The 15894-nt window shown below is 37.7% G+C and overlaps 1 protein-coding gene across 1 annotated transcript in view; it reads left to right on the top strand.

The window, feature by feature from the left end:
* Positions 1-15894, top strand: part of LOC107747390 (pericentriolar material 1 protein-like) — a 40224-nt gene that overhangs the window by 20647 nt on the left and 3683 nt on the right. Inside the window, exons 12-34 of the mRNA XM_016561855.1 lie at positions 2244-2407; positions 2572-2798; positions 3210-3328; positions 3481-3610; positions 3708-3869; positions 4183-4346; positions 4454-4642; positions 4718-4967; positions 5767-5909; positions 6348-6523; positions 6659-6818; positions 9490-9842; positions 10021-10188; positions 10533-10589; positions 11233-11405; positions 12380-12511; positions 12595-12727; positions 12908-13048; positions 13664-13767; positions 13864-13998; positions 14425-14622; positions 14712-14771; positions 15048-15174. Of these exons, the coding sequence (XP_016417341.1) occupies positions 2244-2407; positions 2572-2798; positions 3210-3328; positions 3481-3610; positions 3708-3869; positions 4183-4346; positions 4454-4642; positions 4718-4967; positions 5767-5909; positions 6348-6523; positions 6659-6818; positions 9490-9842; positions 10021-10188; positions 10533-10589; positions 11233-11405; positions 12380-12511; positions 12595-12727; positions 12908-13048; positions 13664-13767; positions 13864-13998; positions 14425-14622; positions 14712-14771; positions 15048-15174 (3665 nt within the window). The remainder of the gene's footprint in view (positions 1-2243; positions 2408-2571; positions 2799-3209; positions 3329-3480; positions 3611-3707; positions 3870-4182; positions 4347-4453; positions 4643-4717; positions 4968-5766; positions 5910-6347; positions 6524-6658; positions 6819-9489; positions 9843-10020; positions 10189-10532; positions 10590-11232; positions 11406-12379; positions 12512-12594; positions 12728-12907; positions 13049-13663; positions 13768-13863; positions 13999-14424; positions 14623-14711; positions 14772-15047; positions 15175-15894) is intronic.

Raw genomic sequence — 15894 nt, 5'->3', positions numbered from 1 at the left:
AAATGAGCCAAAAAAGAGATTTAACTCAGACTGAGAAGTCAAAAATGATTAAATCCCCTTGAGAAATATTAAAAACTAATGCAATACAGAAATTTCAAAGTTAAGGCATGACCATTGGTCAGCAAGATGCTCATTGGGTCAGCGGGGTCAGTACTTCGCTTGGGTAAAAAAACCTAAAAAATGACCTCTACTAAATAAGAATAACATTCTGAAGTGTGAAATACATTGAAATACAATAAAAATGAACTCCCAAAACTTAATGCAACATGGAGCAAAGGAGAAAAATTTAGAACTTGAAAAATAGAAAAAACCGCTTAGTGAAAAGCGTTTACGGTTTAACAGCAAATAGAAAGTCCTATTTTTTTATTTATTTTCTTTATATTCTTTTAAAAAATACAACTCTTAGTTCATGTTAGCTCATTAAATAACAAAGTTGCAACATTTGATTTTAACAACGTGTTATTAAATATTGGAATTACCTAAGATTCATGAATGTTTAGAAGATTTTTTTCATTGGCAGTTTGTTAACTAATGAATTAACTAATGTCAACTAATGAAGCCCTAATGTAAAGTGTTACTGAACAATAAAGAATTAAAACAGTATTTGATGAACACCATAGTGAACACACAAATATGAATGGCTATTTAAATCATTTAAACACGTTTCAGAAACAGAAAGTAGCGCAGATGCTTTGATTACAGAGTTTCCCGGGGTAACAGCTGCATTTCTGCTGTTCAGCGCCATCTTCTGTCAGAGGCCCCGTTTACACTAGTGTGTTTTCGTTTTAAAATGCATAACTTTTGCTACGGTTACACCGTTTTAAAACGAAAACACACTAGTGTAAACCGGTCCAGAGAGTGAATGTGCTTTCATTCAGAGCGTCTCTCATGCAATCCGCCATGTGCTTCTCATCCGTGCTTGTTTACATCAGAGTGCACACACGTCTCTGATGCGTCTCTTGTTTATCAGAGTGCACACGCAAACAACGGTGTTGTGCATTGTGACCAGTTGATGTGAAAAGTATTCTTAAAATGCATTCCAATTTTTTAATAATTTGTAATAATTATTCTCTGTATTTTGAAGTGCCCACGATAACAATATTGTGCATATTCATTATCGCATTACCGAATACCGCACATGTCTAGTTGGCAGAGAATTAAATTGCATTTCCAATAAACCCATCTGCTGTTTTATATTTACATTATATTCACACACGCATATATATATATATATATATATAAACATCATTTGTAGCCCAGTAATCACATTAAGCTTTGTTACTTTTTATATGAAACTTATATGAAATTTATATGAAATCTCAGCTTTCAAATTCTGTTAATTACCGTTTTGACACATTTGATGTGGCATGACAGATCGCTGTAGCCACCTCAGTTTAAGCTGCAACACTGGGCACATGTGTAGCGATCATCTCTTCCTCTTTACTACTAGTTATAGCATGGAATAAACATCTGAAGGTTTGAGGTATAATACAGAGCAACTTGCTGAAATGTATCATGTCTCCTGTAAGGAGTGTTTCAACTACTGAAAGATTCAAAGTCCATAGCTTGTCCATAACTATTCATTCATTATATTCATTAAATTTTTACCTATCCTAGATGACCTAGTATGTTAATAAATCTGTCATAAAAATAAGTTTTTTATGAAACACAATTCAACAACGAATTGGAGTAGAAACTAAATTATATCATTAAAAAGCTGATTTAAAAACGGGCTCATGTACAATTTAAATGTTTGTATTCAACTAGTTTTTATTTTGTTGATTACATTTAAAAATAAATTGCAATTAAATTTAATATTTTGGATTCTGTTTTTAATTGAAAACCTCTAACATTATAGTATGTATCAACTGACAGGGTTATCTGTAGAGTTTACAGCATTAGTTGAGAGATTGATACCCGGTATATATCCAGAAAAATTTATATCAAATCAAATTCATTAAATCTGTGTCAATATCCAGCTCTAGTGTCTTGCAAAAAGAAAAATGACCAGAAAAAGTCTTAGGTCATGCGCCGTGCCAAAACATTGCCAGTCACAGTTTCAGCGTGGGTAGTCCAATCTTGAATATTTGTCTTCTCATTGCGTCATCTGTGTGATTTAAAGGATACACGTTGCCTCTGCTTCTGTGAGAATTGTCTTGTTGAAGGAATCTGAAAATAACTGGCTGCTTTTCAGTTGTTGTTAATTGAGGGCAGATTAGAAATAAAATGTTTTATTTTCATAGAAATCCAGCCCAACCACAGACTCCGAGTAACTGGATGGACATGAACAGTTTGGGGAAAGCTCACAGTGCCTCCAATAATAGAGATGGCCGTCTGAACACAGAATGTGAAATCAATAACCGCTCAGCAGCCAACCTTCGCAGTCTCAACGTCCCTTCATTCATAGGTCAGACCTCACAACCTTTCAAATCTAGAAATAGTCACTGTTGTGCAATATCTGTCGACACAGTCGGTCTTTGTATCAATTTATTGACCTAAAATTAAAAACAAGCTGTGCTGACAAAACTATCAACCTATTAACTATTTATTTTATTTTCATTATCACTTTAGAATGCCAATTCAATCGGGACAGGCCTTGTGATGGTGTTAAAGATGAGGGTGATGATGAGGCACTGGAGGAAGATGATGGGGCAAGAGGAGGCAGAGACTGTGACGGTTCAGGCTCCAGTCATAGAAGCAGTCTAGGTGGTGACACAGATTATGCTCAGAAAGTCCGTCGTCTTCAAACAGCCAAACAGAAACTCCGACAACTCCAAGAACTGGTGGCCATGGTGCAGGTGAGAGTCTGGAGCCATGAGGCTGATGTGAGGTTCTGGTTATTCATAATGCAGAGCCGCCAACCTCTACACAGACTGCTGAGAACATCACATCTGTCAAGAAGCAGCTAACAACACTTTTTTTTTTCTTTACCTTGCTACCTAATCGAGTTGTTTATTAGTAAACCTGTCATTGTATGTTATGAATACTGTTGGCTCTTGGATGAATTGCTTCTGTTCTTTTTTGTAAGTTGTTTTGGATGAAAGCATCTGCTAAATGCATAAATATAATATCAATGCAAATATAGTGTGAGTGTAGCTTGTATAAGCAAACACTTTTTTTCAGATTCTCCTGTCTGCTTTTTCTTTATTATGCTTTCTTTTGCCAACCTGTTAAAGACTGTTTCTATTTGTCTGTTAATGTTACTGTAGAGTGATGATACAGATGGTACTACAGCTAATGAGGATGAGGGTTTGCAGCAACAACCCAATAACACCCGAGCAACAGCTCCCAAAGGCCAGAGAGACCTCGCCCTCTCTGAAAAGACCAGGTAAGTGTATATTTCTCATATGGAAATGAGATATTTGCTTGCATTTTCAGTTCATATTGTGTTGTTTGTAAACTTGCTTTAATATCATGCTGTAGCATGTTTTTGCAAAGTGTCTTTTGTTGAACAGCTTGTATAATACCAGTTTTTTTTAGAGAGAAATTGTATGAGGAGAAACTCAAGCAGCAGCAGCAGGAACTTAAGCATCTACATGAAGAGAGACGGAGACTGATGGAGATTCAGGGCAAGATACAGGACTTACAATGGGCTTGTCCTGACCTGCAGGTACTTCAAATGTGCACTTTTTTTTGCGCATGTTACTCTCATAGACACAAACAACTGCTGAGACAGTCTTATTTAATTTAATCATGTGTCCTGTCAGTCGTCTGTGAGCAGTAGTGTCAGTGGACAGATGAAGAAGATTCCTGCAGCAGCCTCTACTCCTGCTCCTGTACCGTTACACTCCTCTTCCTCCGCTAAAGCCAACACAAGTGGCCTCAAACCCACCACTGAACCTCCTCCAGTTACTGTCACTGACAATGAGGTTAGTGTGCATTTGAAATAGCAGTTTTGCTTCCTTTCTATATCAGGAAGGGTTTTCAAGGGATAGTTCACCCAAAAATTTAAATTGTCATCTTTTACGGTATGGTTGTTTGGTCCGCACCCGAGAGCGATTTCTGTATTCACACCTGTTCCAAAGATCCGCACCAAGGGAGGAAACGAACTTGAGTTAGATTCAATCGAACCAAACAAGACAGGTGTGAATACACCCTCAGATTTGTTTGCAGAAAGGTGAAAGAAGTCCAAGGTTTATTTAAATCCATTTTTATCAAAGGTTTTTTGTTTTTTTGTATTAGCTGTGGTCGGAGATGCGAAGGCATCAGATGTTGCGTGAGGAGTTGAGACAGAGGCGGAAGCATTTGGAGAGTCTGATGGCAGAACAGCAGAGGAGAAGCACACTCAACGATTCTTCATTCAGGAGTGACACACATGAGACCCAGTCCTACAGCCGTGATGAAAGGTAACACATGGCCTTGACAACTCATGGCTTAGTGTTTCAAAATGTTTTAAATATGTGCTGCGAGGATTGAATTTGTTTAAAGGTGCTAATCATCATTTTTCTATCAGAACCGTGGCCACCTGGGGTGGTTCGACACAGTGTCCCCTTGGTGATGATGATGATTACTCCTCTGAGGTGGGGGCTGAGGAAGATGACGATGATGAACATGATGAGGGAGAGGAGTCGAGTTCCACCGATGAGATGCATGCTTGCTCCATTCAAAAACAACGCAACTACAGCAGGAATAGCAGAGATGGGTAAATGCACAGGCACACGATACTATACTATACATCAAACCCATCAATTATTAACGGTCTTGTCAATTCATGCAGTCTGAAAGTTCACAGGGAAATTAATGGGAGTCCTTCCCCCCGTGGATCAAGGGGTCGCCCTCGTCAGCAGCCGCAAACTGAAAGAGGTAGTTCCAGTAGAGCCAAGCGGCAAGAGAACCTGCGATGGGCAGCTGATCTGTCTCTCTCTGAGGGCGCGACACCAACACACTGGCAGGAACAGATCACACACCTCCAGAAACAGCTCAACTTCAGCACTACCATGTGCCAAACCTTGCTACAGGATCAACAGGTCAGAGAGTGTACAAAATTAGGGATACACAGATGTATCAGCCATTTGTTTAAAAACAGCCAATGATCTGAGCCGATTATTTCAAAATTCAAACAATAAATGTTGTTTTGAAGCTCTTAAATGTGGTGTGACAGATCGCTGTAGTGCCTCAGTTCAAGTGGCAGCGCACTTCTCTATTTGCATCAGAATGTTTGAAAGTATGTTTGAAAGTATGTTGAAAGATACAGTACAACCTTCTGAAATGTATCATGTCTCATGTAATCACTCGATCAGAGTTTCAGCTGTGAAAAGACAAATAAAACAGCTTGTGATCTTTGTCACAGTATTTAACACAGGAACATTTTAACAGTTTATAGTTGCATAATACTAATGTACCAAATGAGAGGGTTCCCTGTGTAATTTACAGCATTAGTTGGTAGAAATTTTGGTTACACTTTGTTTTAAGTAGTCCTTGTTACAGTGTAATTATACATTTAAGTACTGAGCAGTATTAATTAACTACATGTACTTACTAAATGGTTAGGATTAGGGTTACTTGCATGTAATTATGCATAATTTATAGTTATTATAATAGTAAGTACATGTAACGTGTAACAAGAACACCTCAAAATAAAGTGTTACCGAATTTTTTTTTTCTTCAGGAAAACCAAATTGTCAGATATAATTATATTGTATTGCCATTAGTATTGACATTCGGAATTGGCAGAGAAATTTAGTATCATTGCATCCCTATACAACATTTTTTTTTAACTTTCTTTATTTTTCTTACAACTTTTTTTATTTCCTCTCTCATCTCTAGACTCTTTCATACATGCTTCAGGCTCTACTCACAGGCCCCTATGGTGTTGTATCCAATAATGGGACCTCTCAAATCCCTCTTATCATGCACCAGCTAAACCAGTGTTACACACAGCTGGCTTGGCAGCAGAACAATGTCAATCGGTGGGTCTTTAGACTTTAAAATAATAAATATCAATTGGTAAAATAATTTAAGCATGAAGAATGAGGTATTTACTTTAGATACACTACAGTTTAAAAGTTTGGGATCAGGTTTTTTGGAAGTAGTTTTGAAAGTAGTCTCTCCAAATGCTCCCTAAATCTGCCTTTATTTAATCTAAAAGGACAGTAAAAACAGTAATAGTGTTGAGTAGCATTACAAATAACTGTTTTGTATTTTAGTATCTTTTTAAACTGTAATATAAATAACATCCTTTATTTGAAATAGAATTTTAAATGTCATTGTCTTTTGAGAGGGTATTTCTTTCAAGGAAAAAAAAAATACTGACTAAACTTTTAAATGGTATTGTAGGTCTAAACTTAAAGCAAGCTTTGGTTTCATTTGTTATAACTTTTAAACATTTTTTTTCTCCCCTCTGGTAGGTTGAAACAGGTTCTGAATGATCTGTTACGGCAGCAGCAGAGTCAGTCATTGTCAGGACAACAGCAACATCAACATTTTGGCCATGATTCTGCATCATCTTCTCTGTTCGTAAACTATCCTCCTGTGAATACACTCAATATGCCTGGACTCCCAAACTTCTCCAGTTTCCCAACTGGTATGTCTGTTATCTATTTGTAAAATTAGGGAATTTAATTAATTAAATGAACATTTCATAATTCCAGATGTATAAATGTTTAACTTCTAAACTTTTTTCTTTCATTCTTTTTTTTTTTTCTTTTTCTGGCATTAGGCTTTAATTTCAGTCCCATATTTCCCTCTTCAGTAGGAGATTTTCAGCAGAACCTGGCCAGTTCAGATCAACAGCATGATCCAAACATATCCCTCAAAACGGAATACATGAGTTTCCCCCCTCCACTACAGAGATCTCCATTGAATAATGCAGAGAAACGGTACAAATGTGTTTCTGTATTTTGGATTAAAGTGATATAATCATAATTATATTAATTGCAGTCAGGTGAAAATGCAAGGATTACCTACTTTGTGTTGCGTAAACTACAAAAAGGAAGAAAAACTGTGCCTAATCTTGTTAATTTTCCTCGCTTTACAGGTTTCAGTCTCAACCTGACAATGTGCCCGATGTGATGATGATGATTACTCCTCTGAGGTGGGGGCTGAGGAAGATGACGATGATGAACATGATGAGGGAGAGGAGTCGAGTTCCACCGATGAGATGCATGCTTGCTCCATTCAAAAACAACGCAACTACAGCAGGAATAGCAGAGATGGGTAAATGCACAGGCACACGATACTATACTATACATCAAACCCATCAATTATTAACGGTCTTGTCAATTCATGCAGTCTGAAAGTTCACAGGGAAATTAATGGGAGTCCTTCCCCCCGTGGATCAAGGGGTCGCCCTCGTCAGCAGCCGCAAACTGAAAGAGGTAGTTCCAGTAGAGCCAAGCGGCAAGAGAACCTGCGATGGGCAGCTGATCTGTCTCTCTCTGAGGGCGCGACACCAACACACTGGCAGGAACAGATCACACACCTCCAGAAACAGCTCAACTTCAGCACTACCATGTGCCAAACCTTGCTACAGGATCAACAGGTCAGAGAGTGTACAAAATTAGGGATACACAGATGTATCAGCCATTTGTTTAAAAACAGCCAATGATCTGAGCCGATTATTTCAAAATTCAAACAATAAATGTTGTTTTGAAGCTCTTAAATGTGGTGTGACAGATCGCTGTAGTGCCTCAGTTCAAGTGGCAGCGCACTTCTCTATTTGCATCAGAATGTTTGAAAGTATGTTTGAAAGTATGTTGAAAGATACAGTACAACCTTCTGAAATGTATCATGTCTCATGTAATCACTCGATCAGAGTTTCAGCTGTGAAAAGACAAATAAAACAGCTTGTGATCTTTGTCACAGTATTTAACACAGGAACATTTTAACAGTTTATAGTTGCATAATACTAATGTACCAAATGAGAGGGTTCCCTGTGTAATTTACAGCATTAGTTGGTAGAAATTTTGGTTACACTTTGTTTTAAGTAGTCCTTGTTACAGTGTAATTATACATTTAAGTACTGAGCAGTATTAATTAACTACATGTACTTACTAAATGGTTAGGATTAGGGTTACTTGCATGTAATTATGCATAATTTATAGTTATTATAATAGTAAGTACATGTAACGTGTAACAAGAACACCTCAAAATAAAGTGTTACCGAATTTTTTTTTCTTCAGGAAAACCAAATTGTCAGATATAATTATATTGTATTGCCATTAGTATTGACATTCGGAATTGGCAGAGAAATTTAGTATCATTGCATCCCTATACAACATTTTTTTTTAACTTTCTTTATTTTTCTTACAACTTTTTTTATTTCCTCTCTCATCTCTAGACTCTTTCATACATGCTTCAGGCTCTACTCACAGGCCCCTATGGTGTTGTATCCAATAATGGGACCTCTCAAATCCCTCTTATCATGCACCAGCTAAACCAGTGTTACACACAGCTGGCTTGGCAGCAGAACAATGTCAATCGGTGGGTCTTTAGACTTTAAAATAATAAATATCAATTGGTAAAATAATTTAAGCATGAAGAATGAGGTATTTACTTTAGATACACTACAGTTTAAAAGTTTGGGATCAGGTTTTTTGGAAGTAGTTTTGAAAGTAGTCTCTCCAAATGCTCCCTAAATCTGCCTTTATTTAATCTAAAAGGACAGTAAAAACAGTAATAGTGTTGAGTAGCATTACAAATAACTGTTTTGTATTTTAGTATCTTTTTAAACTGTAATATAAATAACATCCTTTATTTGAAATAGAATTTTAAATGTCATTGTCTTTTGAGAGGGTATTTCTTTCAAGGAAAAAAAAAATACTGACTAAACTTTTAAATGGTATTGTAGGTCTAAACTTAAAGCAAGCTTTGGTTTCATTTGTTATAACTTTTAAACATTTTTTTTCTCCCCTCTGGTAGGTTGAAACAGGTTCTGAATGATCTGTTACGGCAGCAGCAGAGTCAGTCATTGTCAGGACAACAGCAACATCAACATTTTGGCCATGATTCTGCATCATCTTCTCTGTTCGTAAACTATCCTCCTGTGAATACACTCAATATGCCTGGACTCCCAAACTTCTCCAGTTTCCCAACTGGTATGTCTGTTATCTATTTGTAAAATTAGGGAATTTAATTAATTAAATGAAAATTTCATAATTCCAGATGTATAAATGTTTAACTTCTAAACTTTTTTCTTTCATTCTTTTTTTTTTTTTCTTTTTCTGGCATTAGGCTTTAATTTCAGTCCCATATTTCCCTCTTCAGTAGGAGATTTTCAGCAGAACCTGGCCAGTTCAGATCAACAGCATGATCCAAACATATCCCTCAAAACGGAATACATGAGTTTCCCCCCTCCACTACAGAGATCTCCATTGAATAATGCAGAGAAACGGTACAAATGTGTTTCTGTATTTTGGATTAAAGTGATATAATCATAATTATATTAATCGCAGTCAGGTGAAAATGCAAGGATTACCTACTTTGTGTTGCGTAAACTACAAAAAGGAAGAAAAACTGTGCCTAATCTTGTTAATTTTCCTCGCTTTACAGGTTTCAGTCTCAACCTGACAATGTGCCCGATGCTAACAACTCTAGCTGGTTAAACTCCTCTCTGAATCGCTCTGGTCAGAGAACCACCCTCACCTCTGACCATCAAAGTCAAATAGAGCAGAACTCCCCTTCCTCCTCTCCTGTCCCTCACCCTTCCACTTCCCGGGATCTTTCTTACATACCTGACTCCCAGGAGTCTATAAGCAGCCTTCCAGATAGGGCAGATCCAACCATTGTCACCAAGACTTTCAGAGCAGGACGTAAGGCTGCAGCACAGGCCAGCCTGGCTTCTAGAGACAAGACCCCCAACACAAAGAGCCGCCGCAGGAGAGGCAGGGAACAAAAGGTCACAGGTGTGTATTTATTTAAAATTGACATACTACAAACTTAACAGCCCATTAAAAAGCAAAGTTTATCTCAGTCACATTAATTGAGTATATGGATTTCTTTTTTTAATTAGGCAAAGGAAAACTTAGTTTAAGTCACCCAGTTCAGTCAAATGGAGTTCAGTTTTGTTCTTCTCACTTTCAGCATCTGTGGACAGTGACAGTGCTTCGAGTGACTCTCACTTTGATCAGGACAGAGAGCGCTCCTCTCAGGTCAGACACAAAGATCTCAACCAGGGTCTGCTAGACAAACTCACACAGGAAAAATTGGACAGCAAGACCAAGAACAGCAAGCCAAATGACCTATCATCTGGTATGCCTTTTTATAGATTCTGCTACAGATATCATTGGATAAAGTAAACATATCAAGTAGAACTATACATATGTAGAACTGTGAGAAGTTGAACAGTCTTGTTATACAGTGTATACTAGGCTACTGTATATTCTTCAGCCAGAGAAGCATCTGCCACAACAGTATAGCAAGAAAACTGACTTTTCTCCATTCTTATTTAATTTGAACATCATATGTCCATATAATTTGAACATCTTATGTTCCCTGTGCCCTTATATTGTTTTATAGTGTTACTCATTAATTTCATTTTCATTTCTGTTTTTGTTCACATTTCATTTTGGGTTTTGTGCTTGGTTTCTTCACAGCATATGCTTGGAGAACACCTTTTCTCTCTAACAGAATTGCATGCACTGAAGTCCCAGGTAACTCCCAAGTTCATCAGCTGTTTGACCTGCTAACTACTTGTTAACATTTTTTTTTTTTATCGGCATGTTTCCTTTGTGTAATTTCTCTTTTCCTTTTCTAAACTGCATCGACTTGCATAGGAAGTATTAAGTGGCGTTTTAATTCATTTAAGCAGGCGTTTTAATTTTCAGGGCACAGAATCTCTCACGTAGATATAAATTTAGAAACGGAGTTGTATAATGTTAATTTCTATAGTCCAGTATCATTATTTCAAAACATTGGGACATTTGGGGAGAAGAAATGGGAGTAATCTGCTGTTATTCATAACACCATTAACATCATTATTTTTTGTTATGGATGTTTTATACCTTTGCTTTTGAGTTGAAGTCACAGAACTGTGGATCTGAGCATGGTGTTGAGTAAAAACATCTCTTAAATTTTCTTGAATGTTAAGTGAGCATAGTGTTTTTGAACGTTGTGTGAAGTTCAAGTACTAAAGGTCTTGCTAATGATGTACTTGAAGTTATGTAAAACATGTTTGCGTACATGTTTAGTTTTTTGTATAGTTAGTTTGCACATACAGCAGTTGTTCTACTGTTGACAGTAGATTGTCTGTGTTCATCTTTCATTTTGTTCTGTCTGTGTGTATTTCTTCTCTAGATGTGAGCAGTGATTTCTCTCTGTTTGAGGCCCTGAGAGAGACGATCTACTCTGAGGTAGCAACGCTGATCTCTCAGAATGAGTCTCGCCCTCACTTCCTCATCGAACTTTTCCATGAGCTTCAGCTGCTCAATACAGACTACCTTCGCCAGAGGGCCCTCTACTCACTACAGGTACAGTACACAACAATCAAACTTGTGCACACTTCTACAGACACAACAGGCTCACATGAAGACTGGATGGTTTTCCACAATTTGTGTTGGAAATCTGCAAAATGGATTTAAATGGAAAATGAGTTCCTCAGACCTGAGAATGTTGAAAGAATGATCAGATTAGCCAAATGTACAAAACAAATATGCAGATGGCATGGGATGTTATAATGATATATACAGCTCTAGAAAAAATGAAGAGACCACTCCAAATCAGCATCTATTTCAGCATCTACATGTATGGCAGCCATTCCATTCCAGTGTCTGTGGACCGTGCTCCATGCCACACAGCTCGGTCAATCAAGGTGTGGATGGTGGACCACTAGATCAAAATCATGGCCAGCCAATCTCCAGACCTGAACCCCATTGAAAACCTCTGAATTGTGATCAAGAGAAAGATGGATGGCCACAAGCCATCAAACAAATCTGGGCTGCTTGAATGTTTGCGCCAGGACTGGCATAATGTCCCCCAACAGCAATGTGAAAGACTAGTGGAGAACATGCCAAGATGCATGAAAGCCGTGATTGATAGTTATTCCACCAAATATTGATTTCTGAACTCTTCCTAAGATAAAACATTAGTATTGTGTTTAAAAATAAAAATGATCATGAACTTGTTTTCTTTGCATTATTTGAGGTCTTAAAACATATTTTTTTGCCATTTTCTGCAATTAAATGCTCTAAATGAGAATGTTTATTTGGAATGTGGGAGAAATGTCAGTCGGTATAGAATAAATCAAAAATGTTCATTTTACTCAAAAACATACCTATACTTTGTAAAACTATTAATTCTTCTTCACAGACCCTGACTTTAATACCAAAGGGCTATTTTCACTATATCAGTAGATCTCTTTTCGTAGTTGTGTGGTTTTCTTTTGTGATGACTGCATCTGTTTTTAAAGTAATAACCACATTTCATTGTTGGCTCTGACCACCAGGACATTGTAACAAGGCACCTGACTGAGAAGAGCGTGGCAGATGAGCAGGCATCTTCTTTGGGTCCGACTGTATGGGCCACAGGCTCCCAGTCAGAGCTCACACCTAGTGAGAGCTTGGCTACCAGCGACAATGTGAGACAAATGCTCACTCATCTGTTTTTTTTTTTTCTCTCTCTTTAATTATCACACAAGCTAATGTTGGCTTATGATTCCAGGATACATCTGAGAAGATTGTAACAGTTAAGTCCAACTCTGTACTGAAGAGGGCAGCAGATAGAGACTCGATGGACAACGAGAGCCTGCTGTCCACCTCTTCCAACCTCGAACCCTTTGCTAGTGATGACCTGGGTAAGAAGACAGAGCTGTATGCATCATGCCAAAAACACATTAGATGGGTTGCTTACCACAATCATGCTTGCTTTGCTTGGCTGGGGCTGTGCTGGTCTGAATCCTGTTGTAAATCTCTTGAATACTATTATGTTTCTCTTTCTCTCTCTCTATCCATTGATTTCCTTTCTGCTCCTCCAGGTAACACAGTAATTCATTTAGATAAGGCATTGGCCAGGATGAGGGAGTATGAGCGCATGAAGCTGAGGGCTGAGTGTAGCACAGATAACCCTGAGCACAGCCCTGGCGCTGCTGCTGGTGCCGCCTCAGCACTCACTCAAGGTACTGCTGTGAACAATCTCGGACTGCAGATTAGACCCAACATTCTGTTGCAAGTGCTTCTAACTGTGTGTCCCTACCAGATACAATGCAAAGTTCCATACACAATCAATTCAATGAGATTTTCGAGCATAGAAATCAAACAGCTAGCAAATGACTGATCAGAAACGTATTGCGTTGCATCTGCTTATGATGGACTGTGACTTATAATCATGGCCAGTGATTCTGTGTCTAGAAGGAATAATCCAGGCTTTTTACAATCTAGTGACTATGTATTCACACTTGTGGTAGTCTCTTGATTTTCTAAGGCTGCAACTTTGACGTGTCCTTCAGTGTGGTTTAATACATTCTTCTACCGAGAAAACAAGTCCCACATGAGAAGGATAATTTGATAATTAATTTTCCCATTCATTAGGGTGAAAATAACCTGGAATGTTTCTTTAGTCTGAGAGTTTGCTATTAATGATTATGGGGATGTTTATAATTAGTACTGGCTAAAGCTCTGCTTGCTTTAAACGTACATATAATGAATGCTTGGGTTTTATACTCCTTCAAGTAGACCTAATTGCGTTATAATGTATTTTCTGTGTATGTGTGTCAATGTCTGTTTGATTTTAGGTGCAGGACATTCATCTACAGATGCACATTGTCCTCAGATTGACACGCAACAGCTTGACAGACAGATCAAAGCTATCATGACAGAAGTTATTCCTTTCCTAAAGGTGAGCTTGCTCTGCTTTTCTTTTAAAATGTTCAAATAAATTAACCATCAAAGTAGCAGTTCATAAACCTGCTGATTTGCTTTGTCTTTCTGTCAGGAGCATGTTGGGGAGGTGTGTTCACACCAGCTGCTCACATCTGTGAGACGCATGGTGCTCAAACTCACTCGACAAAATGACGAAAGCAAAGAGTTTGTTCGGTTCTTCCACCGACAGCTGGGCGGCATCCTGCAGGTAAGCACATTTGTAAAGTTTTAATTTGTTTAAATTAGCTGTTAATTTATAATTTATTTATTTATTTATTTATTTTTTTTAAGTTTACTGTTTGTGTTTTTGATATCGATATTGGTATCAAAAATTGTGAAACTTCCCTGTTATATAAATTTTTGGCATTGTAATAACCTTATTTCCAGCAACAACAAAAAAAAGTAATGTACTGTCATCGTGAAATATAATTACTCATATTGTGCACACATTATGAATGAAATAAGTTTTTGTGAAGAACAGTATTTTTGAGAATCATAAGCGTGTTTGAATATTTAAACATGATGCCCTAAAATGTAGTCTATGTAGGTAGTCACTACTAGCTGGATCACAGCCTGCATTTCATTATAAATGCTTGAAGTGTAATAATGACCAAGATGTTGGTTTTGTGCACAGGACTCCTTGAGTAAGTTTGTTGGGCGGACGCTGCAAGACTGCGGTGAGGACCTGCTAGTAGAGATCTCTGAGATCCTCTTTAATGAGCTTGCCTTCTTCAGACTGATGCAGGATTTAGATCAGAACACCTCCAAAAGCAAACACCGAACCAAGAGGCGCTCTGATCGAACATCTCCAAAACACTCACCTCACAACGAGGTAGGCTTGAGTGATTAATCAGCGTCATGTGTCTGGAACAATGCTTCTGTGTTTGAGTAAGTAGAATGATGAGTGTGTTTTTTATTTAGGAGGTGAAAACTCTAGAGAGAGAAAATACATTCTCCCCATCATATTTTGATGAAGACAGAGTAAGTTATGATTGTTGATACACTTACAACATTCACGTTAAAACACTAAGCAGCTACACTGCTTCTTAATCTAAAGCCCCACTGTTAGCTTGCAGTATCAGTATGAAGTGACGAGACAGATTGAGGAAAACACCTTCTATTGGTTGTCCTTACTGATTTCACACAACAACAAACAGCAGCTGTTGTTCAACTGTTGGTGTTTATGATTTATTTTTTTATTTTTTTTGAATGTCATAAATTGACTTTAAATGTTTTTTTTGGTTTTTTTATCCTTAGGATCAGGATGAGACTGAGCAGGGTGGGATGCTTCATGAGGGGGAAGAGGACAAGGAGAAAGATGCACAGAGCAGTGAAGCATCTGAGGTGGAAGAAGAGGAGGGAGAAGCGCTGCCTCTTTCTATAAGTAAGTTTATCTGAAACAGACAGAAACAGGAAAAATTAGCTTGCCTTTGGAAAAAAAATACAGTACCGTAAAAAAAAAAAAGTGGGTCACTTTTGCTCACCATGGCTGTTTATTTGATCAAAAATATACTAAAAAGAGCAATATTATGAAATATAATTACAATTTAAAATAAATTTCTAGTTTCCTATTTTAATACATTGTAAAATGGAATTTATTCATTTTGCGGCCAAGCTGAATTTTCAGCAGCCATTTCTCTTGTTTTCAGTCACATAATCGTTTAGAAAATCTTTTGACTTTTGATTAGTTTTATGTTTCCTTGCTGAATTCATTTTTACCGGAGCTGATCGCGGCCGCTCTAGTCAATGCTTGTGTTTATACCGGCCAACCACGGCACGTTTCTGAAGCGGCTCTCTGTGCTGCTTGGCTAAAAATAGACTTTTGTGAGTTGTCACAGCGTGGAGGACGGAACAAAACCTCGTCGGAGTAGTAAGGGATAACGGTAACATAACACGCTGATCATGGGCTGCTTTTAAATGAACATTTATTTATAAAACAAAATATCTTCTTTGGCCATATTAGCCTACTCAATAGCATTAACACAGGCTTTACTCCTTTCAAACTTTATCTGGAATGTCACCGTTTCTGTCACTGCAACTTCAGGTGAACAAACACACACACACAAAATCGTCTGCCTCATGGGAAAAAAAAAAAAAATGTAGT

This window comes from Sinocyclocheilus rhinocerous, unplaced genomic scaffold (genome assembly GCF_001515625.1).
Source record: "Sinocyclocheilus rhinocerous isolate Xijiao unplaced genomic scaffold, SAMN03320098_v1.1 scaffold829, whole genome shotgun sequence".
Lineage (NCBI taxonomy): Eukaryota > Metazoa > Chordata > Actinopteri > Cypriniformes > Cyprinidae > Sinocyclocheilus > Sinocyclocheilus rhinocerous.
This window is presented reverse-complemented; position numbering and strand designations above follow the sequence as displayed.